The sequence below is a fragment of the Hydra vulgaris genome, chromosome 12, assembly GCF_038396675.1.
Source record: "Hydra vulgaris chromosome 12, alternate assembly HydraT2T_AEP".
NCBI lineage: Eukaryota > Metazoa > Cnidaria > Hydrozoa > Anthoathecata > Hydridae > Hydra > Hydra vulgaris.
This window is the reverse complement of record NC_088931.1, coordinates 11,878,320-11,898,138: the sequence shown is the minus strand read 5'-3', so window position 1 is coordinate 11,898,138 and position 19,819 is coordinate 11,878,320. Positions and strand designations below refer to the sequence as shown.

At 26.4% G+C, this 19,819-nt stretch overlaps 1 protein-coding gene across 1 annotated transcript in view; it reads right to left on the bottom strand.

The window, feature by feature from the left end:
- LOC105845491 (motile sperm domain-containing protein 2) overlaps positions 1–19,819 on the bottom strand; it is a 59,168-nt gene that overhangs the window by 24,932 nt on the left and 14,417 nt on the right. The window contains exons 3-7 of the mRNA XM_065812182.1: positions 14,794–14,912; positions 10,940–10,979; positions 8,249–8,335; positions 6,280–6,365; positions 432–500 (exon numbers count right to left, since the gene is read on the bottom strand). Of these exons, the coding sequence (XP_065668254.1) occupies positions 432–500; positions 6,280–6,365; positions 8,249–8,335; positions 10,940–10,979; positions 14,794–14,912 (401 nt within the window). The remainder of the gene's footprint in view (positions 1–431; positions 501–6,279; positions 6,366–8,248; positions 8,336–10,939; positions 10,980–14,793; positions 14,913–19,819) is intronic.

The following is a 19,819-nucleotide window of genomic DNA, read 5'->3' as shown; positions in this document are numbered from 1 at the left end:
TAATTATCTTACAGGTAAGAAAAAGCGAATATCACTTTATCTCAGGTAAGAAAATATCACTCTTAAAAGAGAAATAGGTTTATAGTTAGTGCATGAAAACAAGGTGAGATAACAATCTACCCAAGTCTATTTTCATGTTAAAAAATCTTTACACTGCTAATAAAATTTGATAAGTATATAACCAATATTATATAATGCATATTGTATAATTAATGTATAGTATGTAACTAATGTATAGCATACAAGTCCATGCATACATTAAACATTGAGCGCATGAATACATAAAAGATTAAGTTCATGTATGCATAAAACGTTGAACCTATGTATAAACAAAACATTGAGTTATAAAATTAATTTAAAAAAGTATAATATCACAATATAATATGTATATGCAAATAAAAAATTAAAAATTTTAAATCATCGATGTTTACCATGTTAGAAATACCAGAATCCTGCATATCAAATACCATGGTGATTTGTTTTCCAGGATATTGCAAACTCTACCATTAAAATTCAAAACAAATAAGTATAAAACAAATTGATAAATAAGTAAATATAAATATGCAAATATTTTATTTTAAGCATAAAGAAATTTAATAAGAAAAAATATAATTTAATATACAATGTAACTTATTATTTAAATATACTGCTAAAAAAAGCTGCAAAAACTTAATAAAAAAAAAAATGTTTTTTCAAAAATAAGTTTGAACTATTACTTTAAAAACAGAAAACTATTTTAAATTTAATCAAGATAATGATTAAACTTTTAATTTTTTCTAATAAGCTCCGAGGTGGTTGGAGAAACAATGAAAAATTAATAATCAGCAGGTGAGAGTATGTTAGAACATGGTTAATTTATATTAACATAATTTATTTTTATATGAAAATAATTCAAATTAAACAAAACTTACATCAAAAAACCTTACATTAATATGTCATCTTACATCATACATCAATCTTACATCAATCTTATATCAATTCTACATCAATTTTGAATCAAAAAATAAGTTGTTTTAAGGTGATTAATACATTTATGCTAGAATCTTACTGGTCTAAACTAATAAATAGATATTCCTGTACAAACCAGAACCTATATATTTTTTTTTTTTGTTATTCACCTCCTTAAGGGCGAGAAGGCTACTAAAGATGAGGAGGCTACTTAATAGTGGTTATAACCTCTCAATTCTATAACTCCGAAACACGAACCTTGACGAACAAGGCCGCTGTGTGGAGAAACAAGTTAAGCATGGTACTACCAGGGACATGGTGGGGATCGAACTCGGAACCGTTATAATTCAAAATTATAAAACAAAAGTTATTCAAAATTATAAAGCAAAAAATGCCTAAAGGCAAGCCAATAAGTATAGAAAAACAAGCAGCAATACTTACTTTGCTTCAAGAAGGATATGCTGTTAGAAAAATTGCATAGAAGTTAAATCTGATGAAATCAATGGCTAGTTACACAATTTGTCGACACAAAGAAACTGGAAGATCGGAAGACAGAAATCAACCAGCCCCTTCTTGTATAACAATAAATACTGGTGACTAACGAATAAAAATCATCAGTTAACACAATAAGAATTGAATTTGAAATTAAAAAACCCAATTATGGAACATTCTAGAAAAAGAATGGAATAATATTTACATAACAACAAATCAAAAAATTAACTGAAAGAATGCCAAGAGTAGTAATGGCAGTGATAAAAGCAAAAGGTGGTTTTTTTGATGAAAAGAAAATTTAATTAGAAAATTTTTTTTTTAAATTTAACATTATGACATGTATTTATTATGCTTAAATATTCCAATAAACAAAGTAAATCAATTTTAAATAATTTAAGTGTCCTAACTTCGATGAGCGCCAGTGTATATATATTTTTTTAAAGTTATTTAGGTGCTTCAAACAGCTCTTACATTCATATCACAGGACACCATGGATATATATATGTAAATATATATATATATAAATATATATATATATATATACACACACACACACACACACACACACATATATATATATATATATAACCAGTTAGGGGTTATATATATATATATATATATATATATATATATATATATATATATATATATATATATATATATATATATATATATATATATATATATATATATATATGTGTATATATATAACCAGTTAGGGGTTATATATATATGTATATATATATAACCCCTAACTGGTTGTCAGAAAGTTTTTCCGTATTTTGTTGACAAAAAGTTAAAATTAAAATGCAAGACTGGAATATTTTTTTTTAATTGCTTGATAGACTGCCTGCCCCAACCAAACCCTCAGTCAATGTAGCAGCACTCCCTTGTGAGTCAGGCTATTTGTCAGTCGATGTAGCAGCACTTTTTTGTGAGTCAGGCTATAAGATAGTCGATGTAGCAACACTCTGTGCATGATTTACAGTAAAAATAATAAAAATAAAAACTTTGTTTATATTATTAAAAACATTCAGAATGTTTTTAAAAACATTCTGGTCAATTAAATTTGCGTTTTTGCGATTTTTTTAAAAAATGATTAATTTGTAATTAAATTAATGGTTTTGACTTTCTGACAACACGAAAATGTTGGACGAAAGTGACATATTTGTTGACAAAAGAATCATTTTATTATATATATATATTTATATATATATAAATTTACCCTGGCGGTCTCAGGAGAGCACAGTGATATATATATATATATATATATATATATATATATATATATATATATATATATATATATATATATATATATATATATCACTGTGCTCTCCTGAGACCGCCAGGGTAAATTTTGGTTTACTCTAAAAAATTTTGTTTATTTACTATTATTGGGTTAAATAAAGTATTTTAAAATAATTTTTAAAATCTAAACTAACTTTTAAACATAGAAATTTTAGATTTAATTAAAACGTCTAAAATAAATTGCGTCATTTTATGATTACATTATCTATTCAAATTAGTACAAACTGTTGCAATACAGATGAAAATAATTATTTTTACAGTGAAAAGCGGTTTTTTTGTCAAAATGGCTGACGAAAAACGTCTAACTTGTGCATGTCGCTTTATTTCCTTTGGAAAAGGATCACATAAACTTATTAAAGTAACGCAGTACAACTTCATATTCAAAATTTATTTTGGACAGAATATGATGTAGAAAAAGAGTGTTGTTCAAAAAACATTTGTAATTCTTGCAAAACAAATTTATACGCATTGAACAGGGGTGAAAAATCAAAATTAAATGATTGGATTGAGAAAATATCTCAACACAAAAACTCAGAAGATCATCTGATATTAGTGAAATATCTGAACAGATCACAACAAATAACCAAAATATCGTTGATAAAATTGTTAAAAAGACATGTCCTTCTTGCTTTTCTACAATAGGTATGATTTCCTTAAACAAATTAAAAATATTGTATAACTTATATAAAATTTTAGTTAATAAACTATTTCTTCAATTTAAAAAAAAATTAAATTTAGCAGAGTCAATGCTACTCAATGCATAGTCTATGATAGACTTATTAAATATTAGTGTATTATTTTTATATGTTTTACAAATATAGTAATACCAGAGTTTTTCCTAGTTTAAATTTCTATTTAGGCAAAAGAATTTCTCACTTTTGGTGTAAGAGTGAAGCGTAAAAAACCTAATTATGCTGGCTGAAGGTCTTGGAAATGTATCCAGTGAGCAAGTTGCTTCTGGGATTATCAAAATAAAAATGAAAAGAGACAAAATTAAATCTGGAGACAAGTCTTCTTTAAAAACCTTTGAAAACAATCTCCTTGTTGTTGTTGGCACACCTGTTAATAAATGCAGCAGAGCATTCGTTAAAAAGTTATCTCTAGAAACTATAATGGAAATCTCTAATACTCTAAACCTGAGTAAAAGAAAGACTAAGCTACTTTGTAAACATATGTGACAAAATTTAGGGAAGAAAATGTTAGAACCTAATATATCAACTCAGATAGAGGAGCTGCATAATGTATTTTCAGATTTTTAAGATGTCAAAACTGAATCATTCATTTCAGGGGATGAAGAGATAAGTCGCAGTTTGGTATTTGTATACCAAACTTTAAAAGATACTTCTGATTTAATTCTTTGTATGATTAATGAAAGAGGTTTGAATCCTTATTGCACTATTGCTAGGATTTCCATTGATGTTGGACAGAGTTTTCTTAAATGCGTTATAAATGTTTTTGATCCACTACGTAAACTATTGAAACCACTAGCTCTGAGTGATGTAAAATATTCAATAGCATTTGATCTAAATCTTTTTATTTGGTTTAAGCAGTCACAGCGGCAAGTATGCATGTCTCTGGTGTGAAGGGGAAAGTACTCTTGAGAGCGGAAAAAAAAAAGAACCTTAGGTTCAATTGATATCAACTACAACAAGTTCGTTGAAGATGGATGCAAAAAAAATCACATGATGGAATTTAAAAACTGTATTTCTCCTTTGTTGTGTACCTTGTGTTTGTTGTGTACCTTGAGTTGTGTACCTTTATGAACCTCTAGAAACTTTAGTGGAACATCTCATTCCTCCACCAGAGTTGCACATTCTTATTGGTATTACTTCTATGTTTGTAAAAATATTAATTACACTGTGGCCTGATTTTGATTCGTGGCTAAAGTTGAATTATATAATCCTTAGAGGTTACCACGGAACTGGTTTGGATGGTAACAATTCACAGAGACTTTTAGATAAATTAGATATTTTAGAAGTTAACTTTTTAAGTGCAGCCTCTATATTACCAAATATGATATTTCTCCAACCTGTAGTTAGCTGTATTAGAAAGTTTTCAGTTATTAAAACAAAAGCTTATAGCATGTTTATTGGAGAATCTATTGCTGAATCAGTTTTAGATTTTAAAAAAGCTTTCAAAAATCTGCAGCTTCATCTTTTGAAAAAGTTTAACTACCAATTTAATATTAGATGGAAAGTTCATATTTTATGTCATCATTTTCCTTTTCTTCAGCATAGTCAGTTTAAGCTTGGTGTATATGCCGAGCAGGCAGGAGAAGGTGCTCACTACTATCACTGTCAAGTATAGAAGCGATAAAAGCGTCATTTGGAACACAATTATTATGCAAAACAGATTAAAAAAAGTGTAATTGAGTTAGGTATAAACAGTTTCAAGTAGTCCTATTCTCTCCTTTTTTAAAATTTTTAATTATTGTGAACTTTGAAGTGATTGAATTATTTTATAAGGAATTTCAATAATTCATGTTAAATTGGTACATTTATTGCATTGATGTTATATTGTTAACTCTGGAATTTATATCAATTTTATCATAAAAGATCTCATTTTTTCATTTTAAAGTTGTATTCTTTTAACAAAAATTGTTTTAGAGGTGTAATACCCTATAAACTTTGAAAAAAAATCCCCGCCTTCCCCATATTATCCCCTCCCCTCCATATGTTATTTTAGGTAAAAACTATTTTTAAAAAAAAAAAATGTTTAAAAGTTAGTTTAGATTTTAAAAATCATTTTAAAACACTTACCTAAACCCAATATTAATAATTAAACAAAAAAAATTAGAGTAAACCAAAATTTACCCTGGCGGTCTCAGGAGAGCACAGTGATATGTATATATAATATATATATATATATATATATATATATATATATATATATATATATATATATATATATATATATATATATATATGTATATATATATACAACAATGCATTGTGTAGGTGTTGTTATCAACCAATAAGAAAATATTTTATAAGCTCTATATAAAACAAAATCATGTATAACTCAATCATTATTATCTTAGAAAGCGGCTACAACATCACTTAGTGTGAATGTTAGTGCCCACACAGTTCAAAGAGGCCTTGCCAAAGAATTTAATCTTTAATCATACAATGGTGCATTAAACCACATCTTTCTCAAAAAAAAAAGATTGATTTATTCAAATTTTGGAAGGAACACAAAGATTAGACTTGTTAAATGGTGGTAATAAATTTTGTATAGTACAAAAATGATAATTTCTTTTGCGCATAACTATATAAAAACATGAACAAAGATAAAATATTTTATTTATGGACATAAGGTAATAAGGTAAAAAAATTCTGATAAAATGTGAAATATAAAGATAAAATATGCAAATGGAACATAGCAGAAGATAAAATAGCAGAAGATAAAATACTAATGGTAAAGTAAGAAAAATGTCAGATTTAGGGTAAACAAATAACAAAAAAACAACATAATTATTACAATTTTTGAAATAAAAAATTGTAATAATAATGTTTAAAGTATACTTACAAGTTTCTCCAGAGCAAATGCAAACAACTTTTTAACCTCCTTCATATCAAATAATTCTTTTTTGTACTTCTTCATATGGAAAAAAACTAAAAAAAAAGCTGAAAAGGTTAAGAAAGCAAACTAACAGTCCTTTATATAATGCTCCTTACAATTATAAAAGCATATTAGCCTTCCTTATTATTTATAAAATCATATTTAAGTGATTAATATGATAAGCATTAAAATGTGTTTTTAAATAACATTAATGATATAATATACGCTTTTTTAATCTTAAACTAATTGTAATTAAATTATAAAGATTTTATTACAGATATTTATTGAATAGTACAGCTAATTATTGAATAAAGTCTTTTTTTTTTACTTTATTCATCTCCTCAAAGTCAAGGGGAGGATTAGAGCCAATGCAATAGTAGACTAGTGGTAGAACACACAATCACAAGGATTAATGTTCTGGAAGCATTTTGCTTAACCTGTTTCTCCACACAGCGGTCTTGTTAAACAGAAGTTCAAATCTGGAGAAAAAATTACAAATAAAATAATTGAAAAAAAAACAACACAAAGATTAACAAACAAGATGGTTGCGCAGAGAAACAAGTTGACTTAGTAGTTAAAATACAATTTATGTAAAATTATATAGTAGTATAGCATGTAATTTCTTTCATAATTTCAAATATAAATAACCATACTAAATACTAAATAAAACCCAGTTAAAGTAAAAACTAGTTTATTAACTAACTGCTAACAATGCATTAAATTTTTTACAGTTTAAGTATCCCTACAAAAATCATCTAAATTTTGCATGTTGTTTTGATTTAATTCAGAAGCATTTGCAAATGAACAACTTTTCCTTCCAAAATATCTGAAGCTCTTCAGATAACTTAAGCCATTTAAACAAAAAAACTGACATTAAATGTAAAAGAATTATTTTTGCATAAATATTTATTTCTACAAGATCCATAGTTAAAAACAATACTTATGATTAGACAAATCCAATAGTCATCATGTATATATGTAAAAAAATATATAAAATATTATTATAGATATAATTTCCACAAGAGGTTTTTTTTTTTTTTTTATCAAATGATTATTTTCAATCATAAAATAAAAATCTGATGCTAAATAAACCTGCATTCTAGTGCATAGTGCATGCTGAACTTGCTATTTTAGCTTTTTTGAGGCAGCATTTAAAAAGTGGTTAAAATAAGTTCAAAAAAAATGTTACAACTATACTAAGCACTATAATTACGATAACTTTATTGTGCTAGTTATGTAGACATTCATGTAGTAACTTATTGTGGAAGTTATGCACACAAATATGTAGTAACTTATTGTGGAAGTCATACGCACATTCCTATAGGAAATTATTGTGGTAGTTATGTACAGATTCATGTAATAACATACTGTAGTAGTTATGTACACATTCAAGTAGTAAATTCAACTGTATAAACCATGTTCTGCTCCTATGACTTTACTCAGTAACGGATCCAGGATTTTTGACCATATAAAATTTGTAACTCTCAAATTGAGGGGGTTTAAACTTTATATGATCATAATTATTGAACGCTGAGATAATACTATGAAATTTAAAATTTATCAATGAATATAAGTCTAGTTGAGTATAGTACAAAAAATATTTTGTTAACTTGTTGCCCCTCACTTTTAGGGGGGGGGGGGAGAGAGAGAGAGGATGAGGTTTTTTTGTTCCCAGCCTCCAATCATCGCAATTTTTTGCAAAGCATTATTATTTGACATAAGTAGAAACATACAAATGTTTGGAATTCCAAAACATTTGTATGTGAAAATTAGCTCAAACACCAGAAAATTCTAGATCCATCACTGATCTGACTGGACAGCGTTGTTGGTCACCTGAATGCTGTCATTGTGTCACAGAAACATATAAAAAAATTTTCTTTTCATAAGATATTATTAAACTACTATTTTGATTTACTTAAAATGATAAGAAATTTACGCAAGGGGTTTCCATGTTTGTCTTTATTTCGTGGGTATAAAAATCCAAGTTCAAAAAGACGCCTGTCAATGTTTCTTTCCATTATATCTAAAAAGAAAAAATAATCAAATGTAAATATTAACTACAGATTTTGTACAACTTAAAAATTTCTAAATTTATTTTTTCAAATTTGTTGAAATTTTTACTTCACATTTCAAAAAGATTTTAAAAAGATTTTCAGTGAAATCACAGACAAGCTCTGTGATTTCACTGAAAATCTTTTTGAAATGTTAAATGTCCGAATTTTTCACTTCTTCTAGTTTTAAATCGCACTCAGTTAAAAGTTTATACAATTTTTCAAATTTGTTGTTGGGATAGTTGCTTGGGCTATAAAATTAATTTTAGAAAAATTAATTTACTGCATGACTGAGAATTCATTGCAAATTGATTCTAAAAGAGGTGGTGTGCCATACTTCTAATGTATGTAATGAATGCAAATGTATATGTACATGTATATGATGAATGCAAATATAACAAATGGTTCTATAATTTAATTCAAAATAGTCTGAATGATATCATGGTTTAACTGTTAGCAATTAAAAAAATTACAAATTAATTGCCTTTTTTTGCCCTGAAAATGTATAAATTTAAAGTACTTAAAACTTTCAAATTTTGTAGGAAAATAACTTTCAAATTTAAACAGAACAATTCTTTTAGCCAAACTTTTTAATTTGAAACAATATTACCGAACTTTTTAAATTAAAAACAAAATAAGACTTTAGCTATTAACTTCTTCTGTTCAAAATATATATATATATATATATATATATATATATATATATATATATATATATATATATATATATATATATATATATATATATATATATATATGTATGTATGTATGTATGTATGTATGTATGTATGTATGTATGTATGTATGTATATATGTATATATATATATATATATATATATATATATATATATATATATATATAAAAGGAATTTAAAGAGCTCATTCATATAAAACAAATTTTTTTTACTTTAAGACAATAATTTAAAACACAGGCAAATCTAATTTCAAAAAATTTTCAAACTGTTCCACCCTACATGACAATGCACAACAAAAGCACTAACAAAGACACCATCCATGTGCAACAACATAAAATAATTAAGATAAAATGGCAAAATGAACAATTTTGTTTAATTCTAAATACGAATCTCTTATTTAAATTGTAAAGAAAACAATTGAATTTTTAAGCAAACGTCAATCTTTAAAATAAAAGTGGACCAGCTGTGGACCAGATTTTTTCTGGTTTAAAATTAGAAAAGATATTATAAAAATTTTTCAAAATATTGGCTTTCAAATCAAAATAAACATAAATTTAAAAATTGTGAACTTTCTTGATGTCACATTTATCCTCTCTGAAAATTCATATCAAAAAACCAAACGATGAATTATTGTATATTAATATTAACTCGAATCACCCACCCCAAATTCTAAAACAAATCCCGATTTCGATTAAAAACAGGCTAAACCAAAACTCCTCTAATGAAAATGTATTCAATTTTTCAAAAAGAAAATTTGAAGATGCCCTTAAAAAAAGTGGTTTTAAAAATTTTGAACTAAAATTTGACCCTGAAAAAAAGAATACAAAAAAACGAAATAGAACTAGAAATGTAAATTGGCTTAACCCCCCATATAGCAAAAATGTTTCCACTAACATAGGAAAAGTGTTTTTAAAATTGGTCGATAAGCATTTCCCGCCTCTAATAAATTACATAAAATTTTTAATTGGAATACAATTAAAATTAGCTACAGTTGCACAAAAAATATGGAAAGAATTATAAAAGGTCACAATAATGCTTTGTTAAACAAAAAAGAAATCCTAAATGAAAAAACTACAGAAAACTGTAATTGTAAACAAAAAAACAATTGTCCAATGAGTGGAAGTTGTTTATCAAAAAAAATATGGTATATAAATGTGTTGTTTTCTCTAAGAATGTACCTGATAAACAATATATTGGTATAATAGAGGGTGAATGGAAAAAACGTTTTGCCAATCATAAGCAATCTTTCAAAAATAAAAAGTATTCAAAAGACACCATGTTGTCAAAATATATATGGGAATTAAAAGGAAAAAATATTGATGATTTTATACTGAATTGGTCCATCCTTAAAACAGTGCCTGCAAAATTTACAGTAGTTAAGACATTAGTGACATCCTGTAATTTAATTTTTGGTATAAATTGAAGTTTTATTAATTTGATCATTTATTTCTGATGAATCTTTGTTGATGCAACGCAGTGTAAAATGAAAAAAAATTTTGTTAAGTGATTTTTTACTAATATATATATATATATATATATATATATATATATATATATATATATATATATATATATATATATATATATATATATATATATATACATATATATATATATACATATATATATATACATATATATATATATATATATATATATATATATATATATATATATATATATATATATATATATATATATATATATATATATACATATATATATATATATTAATTAGGGAAATGACTAAAAATATTTTATTGTTAATTTTCTCGTAAGACCAATAAGAGGTGAAAATATAAGTTCAAACATAAAATACAGTAATAAATGTAAATTTCTAAAAAATAAGGTTTAAAAAATATATATAATGAAGACTTTACCATTTATACCAAACTGTGAGCGCCACTTAAGACAGTCAACCTAATAAAGAAATTTTTGTATTTCATATTATTATTGGGACATTTTTTAAATTAACAACCAAATTGCATTATCCTTTATTATATATTTTTCTTATTAAATTAAAACTTTTATTATTATGTAAAATATTTAAAAAGTAATAATAGTATTAGTGATGTAAATTTTCATTTAATATTTGATTCAAAATTTACCGGTAAAATTTACCTGAAAATTTACCAGTAAATTTTAAATCGAAGAGGGTAAATAAAAAACACAACCCCTTTTCCTCAGAAAAATTTTTATTTTTAGAAATGTGAAATAAAAATATTTACCAGGCGGTAAATTTTCCGGTAAATTTTACCTTTGCAACACTAAATAGTATATATATATATTAAGAATTTCTCTGCTTAATAATTCTCGTCTAATAACTATACAATAATAAATTTAAATAAATAAAAATAAAATTTAGTCTACCCTAAATTTTATTTTTATTTATTGAAATTTATTATTGTAAAGTTATTAGGTGAGAATTATTAGGCAGTGAAATTCTTAATATATATATATACTTTTTAGTGCTACGAAGTTAAAATTTTTACAAGTATCTAGAAAAATAAATTTAACAATAGAATCTGTTTCAGTAAAAGCTCAAACTCTTTTAAAACTATTAAACTTTAAAAGTTTAATTTAAACAGTAACAGTAAAACAGCTGTTTTTTCGTCAAATCTAAACTGCTTTAACCACTTTTTAAAACTTTTCTCTAAAGGAGTCTAGAATTAAATGTTTATACACGCTCTCAGTTATAGTTTATTCAACCTATACTTAGTGTTAGAGTTGTTAACAAGGCCAAAAATAGCAAGGCCATTTTCATGTGTTACAAGGCCAAGACCAAGGCCAAAAGTTACAAGGCCAAGAATATGAGTTTCAAGGTCAACGCCTACGCAAAAATATTTAAGACCAAAGACTTAAATTTTTGACTTAAGTTAATAAAGTAGTTGCGTAAAATAAAGAAAGATTAATTATGTAATTATTTACGTAAAATAAAGAATGAAAACTTCTAATTTTTTAATTTTATGCATTTTTTTATGAAGGCCAAGGCCAAAGCAATCAAGGTCAAGACCAAAAGTTTTAAGGCCTTAATTTTTGGCCTTAAGGCAAGGCCAAGGACTAACAACTCTGCTTAGTATACACTAATTCAGTGACAAATTATTTTTCATTGTGTTATTTTTCAAAATTAGTAACTTTGAATATTTAATTCCGCACAAATTAAAATGAAAATATAGCTCTTTTAATTGCAAAAGTGTTAAAACAGTAGATATATCTTTTGACAGTAAATAGACTTCTTGACATTAACAAATAGTTTTAAAGAAGACAATTTTTTTGGTATGAATCATCATAGCTGTGATGAAATAACACTTGTCTTGTCTTGTGCAAATTCTTAGTCTATTTCTGCTTTTGACATAGTTGAGGTAATGAAATGACATTTAAATGTTTGGCACTGATATGGCCAAAAAAATTGTTAAATTGATCCAAAATAGAACTGCTGGAAAAAAAAAATACATTCATCACATTAATATCATCTGACAATTTTATATCATTTACACTTAGCATTTGAGAGATTGTTTTTTTATACTTAGCATTTGAGAGTTTTTTTACATTATAGGAGAAAAGAGTTAAAGATTTTGATGAACTTGGATAGCTGTGAGATTACCAAAATTGACAACTTATATGATGAAATAAAATGATATGGAAATCCTAATCAATGTGTAGTCAATTATGTAATGGAACAGATGATGTAGTCAATGATGTAATGGAACAGATGATGTAATCAATGATGTAATGGAACAGGAAGACATGGATTATTATGACATGGATTATTATCTGCTAGAAAATTCAAGAAAACTTGTGAAATTCCTCAAGAAATTTAAAGTCTGCAACAGTACCATTCTAAGCTAAGTAAAAGGTTTTTAATTCTAATTCACCAACAAGCAACCATTATTAAGTTAGGAGTTACTAGAAAACAAAGAATAGAGTTAAAGAGCAAGGAAATGATAAACAGTAGATTTGAAAAATTGTAGGTTGTATAAGTCAGGAAAACATGAAGAAAGTTCCAATGAGTTAAAGTGCGAGAAAAAAAAACTAGAAAAATAAAAGTTTTTAGAGCATGCAGGGACAGATACAGTATAAGGATGTTACTTTGCTAAATGACAAGTTAAACAAGAATAAGTTTTTAATTTACTTTTACAAAGTGTTTTTGGACCTTATCTAAAAAAGAAAGAGCATCATTTGAGGAACAAGAACAAATATGACAACAGTATTCCATACAGAGACAAATAGGAGATTTGTAGAGGTATAGAATAATGGAATCAGGAATAAGATAATGGCAAGCGCAATAAAGAGAAGCAACCTTAGCAGATGCTAATTTTGCAATCGATTGTATATATGGTTTCTATGAGAGTTCAGTAGTGAACAATAATCCAATAAGACATCAAGAATAAGAATTCAAGTGAGATGTTGCTAGGATTAAGTGAGAGGGTTGCCATTCATTGGTATAAGAATCTCAAAAGTTTTGAGATTTTTTTCAGAATTGTTTGCTGTAAATAACTAAGTTTAATTGGAGTTAAAATTCACAAGCTATTGCAAGCCTTAATTTGTTATAAAAATTAGATTCAAGATCAACTGTTTGTTCTAAGCAATTGAAAAGAGATGACTTTTTGTCAAGACAGGAGTATAAAGTCATCAGCAAATAGACCCACTTTAGGTGTAATGTTGTCAGGAAGATCATTTATGTAGATAACAAACAAAACAGAACCATGATTTTAATAAAGCAGTTAGAAAGAAATGATTTGATAATCTCAATAACTCTCCTAAATACACCAAATGTAATAACCTTATGGAAAACCAGCATCTCAAATTTTATTAAAAGCTTTAGATATGTCAAAAACAAAAGCCCTTGCCTTGCTGCATCCATCTAAGTCAGCCATAAAACGAGAAGATCAAAAAACTATATTGATTGTCTGACAGTGAGTTATTTGACTTAAGATGGGATGTTAGAAATTTGTTGGTCAAAAATACTCAAAGCCATGAAGCCCATTAAATTCACTTTTCTTTTTATATTGTGTCTTCACCACTTAAATTCGCTAATTCAAGTGGTGAAGACACAATATAAGTGAGCGCTGAAAAATATAACAACTCATATTCAATAAACTTTCTGATTTGAACAGCAAAATAAATAAACTAATGGGAAAGTTTAAAAATGTGTATAGATGAGCAAGAATCCTGAGAATGGAAGCCTCATGAATCCTGCAGTTAATCTATAAAAAGCCATGCTAATTTTTGCAAAAATTCTAGTCTGCTGTGTTTTTGGAGTCAGTGGTTAAGTGAAGCAGCTCTTGAGCCAGCAAATATTAATAAAATTGAAAATCTTTTGCTACGAGAAAACTTAAATAAGCTACCATAAAAAAAAACTATCAGTGCGTTTTTGAGGATCAGATTTTAAGTGGCTCCTAAAATCTGTTTACTCGTATTAGTGATATAATAAAACGAGGTTAAAGTAAAAACATTTGTAAAATTCCAAAAATAATGAAAAACAGTAAAAAGTTTTAAAAATTTTATTGATTAGAAAAGTACCAATATCATGTCTTTTACATCTTGAAAAACTTATCCTGAAACTTGAAAAATCATAAATCAATTTGTTTTTTATACTTGAATTAATTTTAAACATTAAAAAAAAAATTAGCTTTTTTTTTCATTGTAAAGAAAATTGTTTACAATGATACCAAAAGCATTTTTTTTTTTTATTTAGGAAATTTTTTTTTAATCAAAAATAAAAAACCTTTACCATCATTTCAAGTGCTTTTTCCATATCTCCATGCTTGTGATTAAAAAAAAACTCAACATAGATATCATCTTCGTGGACACGCTCAATATCTCGCTTGTCAAATTCTTCTAGCTCTGGACCTAAACTCAAAAACTTTTAAATATTAAAATTTATTATAATGTTAGCAACTTACTTGGGGTGGAGTGGTAGTGTTGCAACTTATATTATTAATGTTATGGTCATGCAACTTATATTAGAGTGAATAGGGCATAAAACATAATAGGCATAAAATATTGTTTTCAAAAATACAGCTTTTGGTGCTTTTTAATACACATTTTTCTAAAACAAAACAAAAAAAAATCCTATAAATATTCCTGCAGTTACAAAACACTTGACCCCTGACAAGTTTGAAATTTAAAAAAATTTACAACTTATATACATCTGGTAGGGGCAGATCACGCATATATAATAAATAAATATATATATATCAACCCTCAATATTAGGAAAAATGAGGTCAGCAATAAATTGCCGACCTCTAACAGTTACAGGTTGGCATCAGTTCAGCAAAAAAAATTTGACACAAAGGATTTACCATAAAACAAACAAACAACGTCAGCGAATTTTTTCTGACCTCAAACACTTTGAGGTCGGCAGTTAGGTCATAACAGGGATTGCAAAATGCGATATCTAGAAAAATATCTAGACTTCAAAATTTTAGTTAATGCAAAACCGTGTACTAAAAACTACAAAACTACAAAAGACTACAAAAGTAATAACACACTAGTTACTAACTGCATTATAAAAGTAATAACACTATAATACAGTCGTGAATAGGAAAAGCGTGTGATTGCACTCTATTCCTGACCACGCTTTTTTTTTTTTGCAACACAACCACAGCTTTTTAGTTCTTGTGAAAACATTTCAAAAATGCGTTAAATAAAGTATAAGGTAATAAAGCGAGAAACTGCTTTTAAAGATTGTATACTATAAAAGACATTTAAATTATTAAAAGATATTATATTGTTAAAAAGCGGATTTTTTACAATGAATGTAAATGTTTTTTTAAAAAATGTGTACAATTAATTTTATAAACAACAACAAAAACGATTGTTTTAATAAACTTTTTGATGAACCCATATCTTTAATAGTTAAAAACATAACAAAGTTCTAGTAATATTTGTTTACACAAAGCTAAATGCTTTTAAATAAAGTTTTTAAAACCCATTAAATAAATTATTATAGAATATTGAATAAAACTTTTATTTAATTCAAAAATTTTTTTTTAATGATGAACGTAAATTTTTTAAATCAATTTGTATTCTTAATTTTATAAACAACGGTGACAACGAATGCATTTAAATAAACTATTTTTAAAAATACTTTTTGATAATTTAAATAAAGTTAGTTTTTTATTAAATGATAATTAAATGATAATTAAATAAAAAGTTTTTTTCTATTTAAAAGAGTTAGCCTAATATTATAAAAACATTAGAAAAGATCAAAGTTTTATAGTTCGCTGCGTTGGTTTGAAAAGGTTATAACTGAAATTTTTTGTATTAGGAGAATTTAAAAAAAAAATTTAATTAAAATTATTTATATCGTTATTCTTTTATTTGCATATGTATTCTTGTTTAGATTGATATACATCTAATGATATGATATCTACACAATATCATATGAGGCCATTTTAAAACGTCTGCAAAGTGAAATCAATGAATATCACTACTTAAAAGGTGTTGACAAAAACAAGCAAGGTGATGTTTTTTAAGTAGATGTATTTCTATGAACAAATCCCTTAAAAAACTTTTTAACATTTTCTAAAAGCTAGAGAAGTTTTTCCGTATTTCAATGAATGCTGAAGACTACTCGTATCTACTTGTAACATGCGCGGTAACAAAAATTTTACATGTCAAAATGTTGATAAAACTTTCCATCAAAAAGTTATTAATGACTAAAGAAAAATGGAGAAAAAGATAAGAAATGAAACAGCAGTTTATCAGATAATGTTCGTTGATAATGATGATAGCAAGTTAAGTGGATTTGAAGATGAAGATGAATTTCTTGAAAAAGAATTAACAAAAAATGAATATCAGTTTTTTGAAAAAGACACTGAACCAATTTAAAAAAAGAGAGTTATGTTTGTTGATGTAAGTGAACCAAAACTGCCATACATGACGAGATCAAAATCAAAATTAATATTTGAAGATAGTTCTCACAATACTTATGTTCCACTTAATGTGCGACAATCAAAAAAATTAATCTTAAGTGATATCTACCATGCATGTGCAGAGTTAGATGGAGAAGGATTCTCAATGAGGGAAATGCAAATTGCACTGAAAGTAATCAGCAATCGAATTTTTAAAACAAAATGGAAAATTCCAGATGTAACTGACTGTATATCTAAGTATGATAAAAATGATTGTGAAGCTATTGAGAACACATTTATTGATTCTAACACACTCCAAACAGATGCACGCATATGCTCTTGGCTTGATTGCAGACAGAGTTGTTCAAGCTAAAAATAGTGGCGATATAATAACTCACGCAACTGACTCTACCACTCGAAAGCATGTTGGGACCTTTGCACCTTCTGGTTGACATATTAACAGAGAATATTATTTTCCTTTTCCTACATTAGCAATTGCTTCAGAATCTACAGCAAATATTGCAGATGGAATAAAAACAACATTCGAAATGTTACAGGAAGCCTTAAAATACACCACAGAAGAACTATAACAGAAGGTAGATATTCATATGACTGAGAGTACTGTTCATAATATAGGAATATCTAAAATCACAGCTGATATACTCAATAGAGAAATTCCTGCTGGTCAACTGTTTTGCATTTCACATACAGCTTTAGGTTTTGACAGAGCAATTGAAAAAGTTCTAAACCAAATTGAAAATGAAATGAATATGGATAACCTTTTCAAAGGCTTTCTGTTAGATATATCTATTAACAAAAGTACGGAAACGTTATCCTTAACCTTTCTATCATGGGTACTAAACTTGTTTGGTCCAAGTTTTATTCAAAAACCATGGAATTATCATAAAGAATTTAAAACTTTTATCCAGCGTAAAAACAAAGATATTTCTCTTTTTGAATTTAATGATGTTCGATTTGAATGTCTTTCGAAATGTTCTTCGAAAGTTTGCTTTCACTGGGATGACTTTAAGGAGTTTTTTAAACCAACAAGAATATATCACAAATAAACTTGCTTGTTTAGTCCGAGATTCTATGAATGTTGATTACATTATAGTTACTTTGGTCATGGTAGCAGCTTTTGGAATGCAAATCATTTCACCATTTTTCTGTAAAACTAAAGGTAAAACCACGCATTCTAAACTGCAAATATTCTTTAGCAAGATATATGCAAGCTTATATAATGATGTCATAAATAAAAAATTCTTTGAATTTAAAGAGCCATGTGTTCAAGGAGTATCAAAGAGACTTTTTGAAAATCTCATTAAAGAAGATTATGGCTTGGAAGTTGTTGATGTAGTTCGAAAATACGCATCAAAGAACTTTGATGATTGCATTATTCTTGCAAATATAATTCGGCAAAGTTTAGCAATAGTTCATCACACCAAAGAGGAAAGCACTGTGGGTTCGGAGAAAGAAACAATGATCGATTACCTGATGAGTAGAACTCATAGCAATCAACTTCGAAAAAAACAGTCACTTTCAACAGTTTCACGTGGTAATGTTCTTAAATATTCAAACCATTTAAGAAATGAAGATTCAAATAACTTAGAGTATTTTGGAAAATGGGTCCTATTGTTAGAAAAATTGAAAGTATAGAATACAGTTGGAACCAGATAAAACTAAGACAAAGTAGCTCAACTAAAAAAGAACAACAAACTAAAAAAGAACAACAAGCTTACATCAGGCATCCAGGAGAAATTCTACTTTAACTTGTTTAAAACTACAAGGCGGCTTGTTTACTAGTGGATCAGATGTCAGTGAATATATTGCAAAAGAGCAAGATCTGATAAAATGCCAAAAACGATTGAAGAATGAAGTAATTTATTTTAGAGATACAAGTAGGTCATTGCCGCGGAAATCAACTCTATTTAAAATCATTATTTTTGATAACAATACAAAAAAGTTTATGTCTATAGAAGAATATGCTACTAATTTGAAGGTTCTACTTGGAAAGTCATCACAGCAATCCACAATCACTTACGATGACTTCCACAAAGTTATTAATATCTAATTTTTTATGTTACTTATAACTAGGCATAGATAACATATTTTATAAATAAAATGAAAAAAAATATTTACCATGTGTTTTACATCGCTTATATTTGAAAATAATAATGATTTCATTTAATTTAACAGTGAATTGTTTTGTCAAAATAATCACTTTTATTAAAATTGAAGTAGAAGGCTAAATATTGATAATGAAGTTAAAACATTGCAAAATTCAAAATCGGCATAAAAAATTAAGAAAAAGTGGTTAAACTACAAAATATCTAAAAAAAGTTAATTTTGGACCCCCCTAATATTAGTTGATTTTTTTTTTGAGCTATAGGTTTTAATTTTTTTTTAATTTCTCTTTTGTTAAGATTTCTTTCTTTTTTATTTAGTTTAGCCTGTTTATAATTTTTTTCCTTTGTCTGTTTTATTCAGCATGTTTTAAATTATCTAAAGAGCCGTGGTCAAACTTTCAAAAAAAAACAATTACACATGTGATTACACGCGCCTCCTGTCCATGACTGATAATGGTGTTATTACTTTTATAACGCATTTATAATATTTATAATTCACTTTTTGTTTTATGGTAAGACCATTGCAATTTATATATATATATATATATATATATATATATATATATACATATATATATATATATATATATATTGTAGTATATATTCAAAAATAGTATATATTCAAAAATAGTATATATTATATATATTGTAGTATATATATATATATTGTAGTATATATTATATATATATATATATCAGGCTTTGTTATGAGATTTCGCTGCGTAGCGAAAACGTGTAACGCATTTTTAAGTAACTCAACTCAGCAAATATATT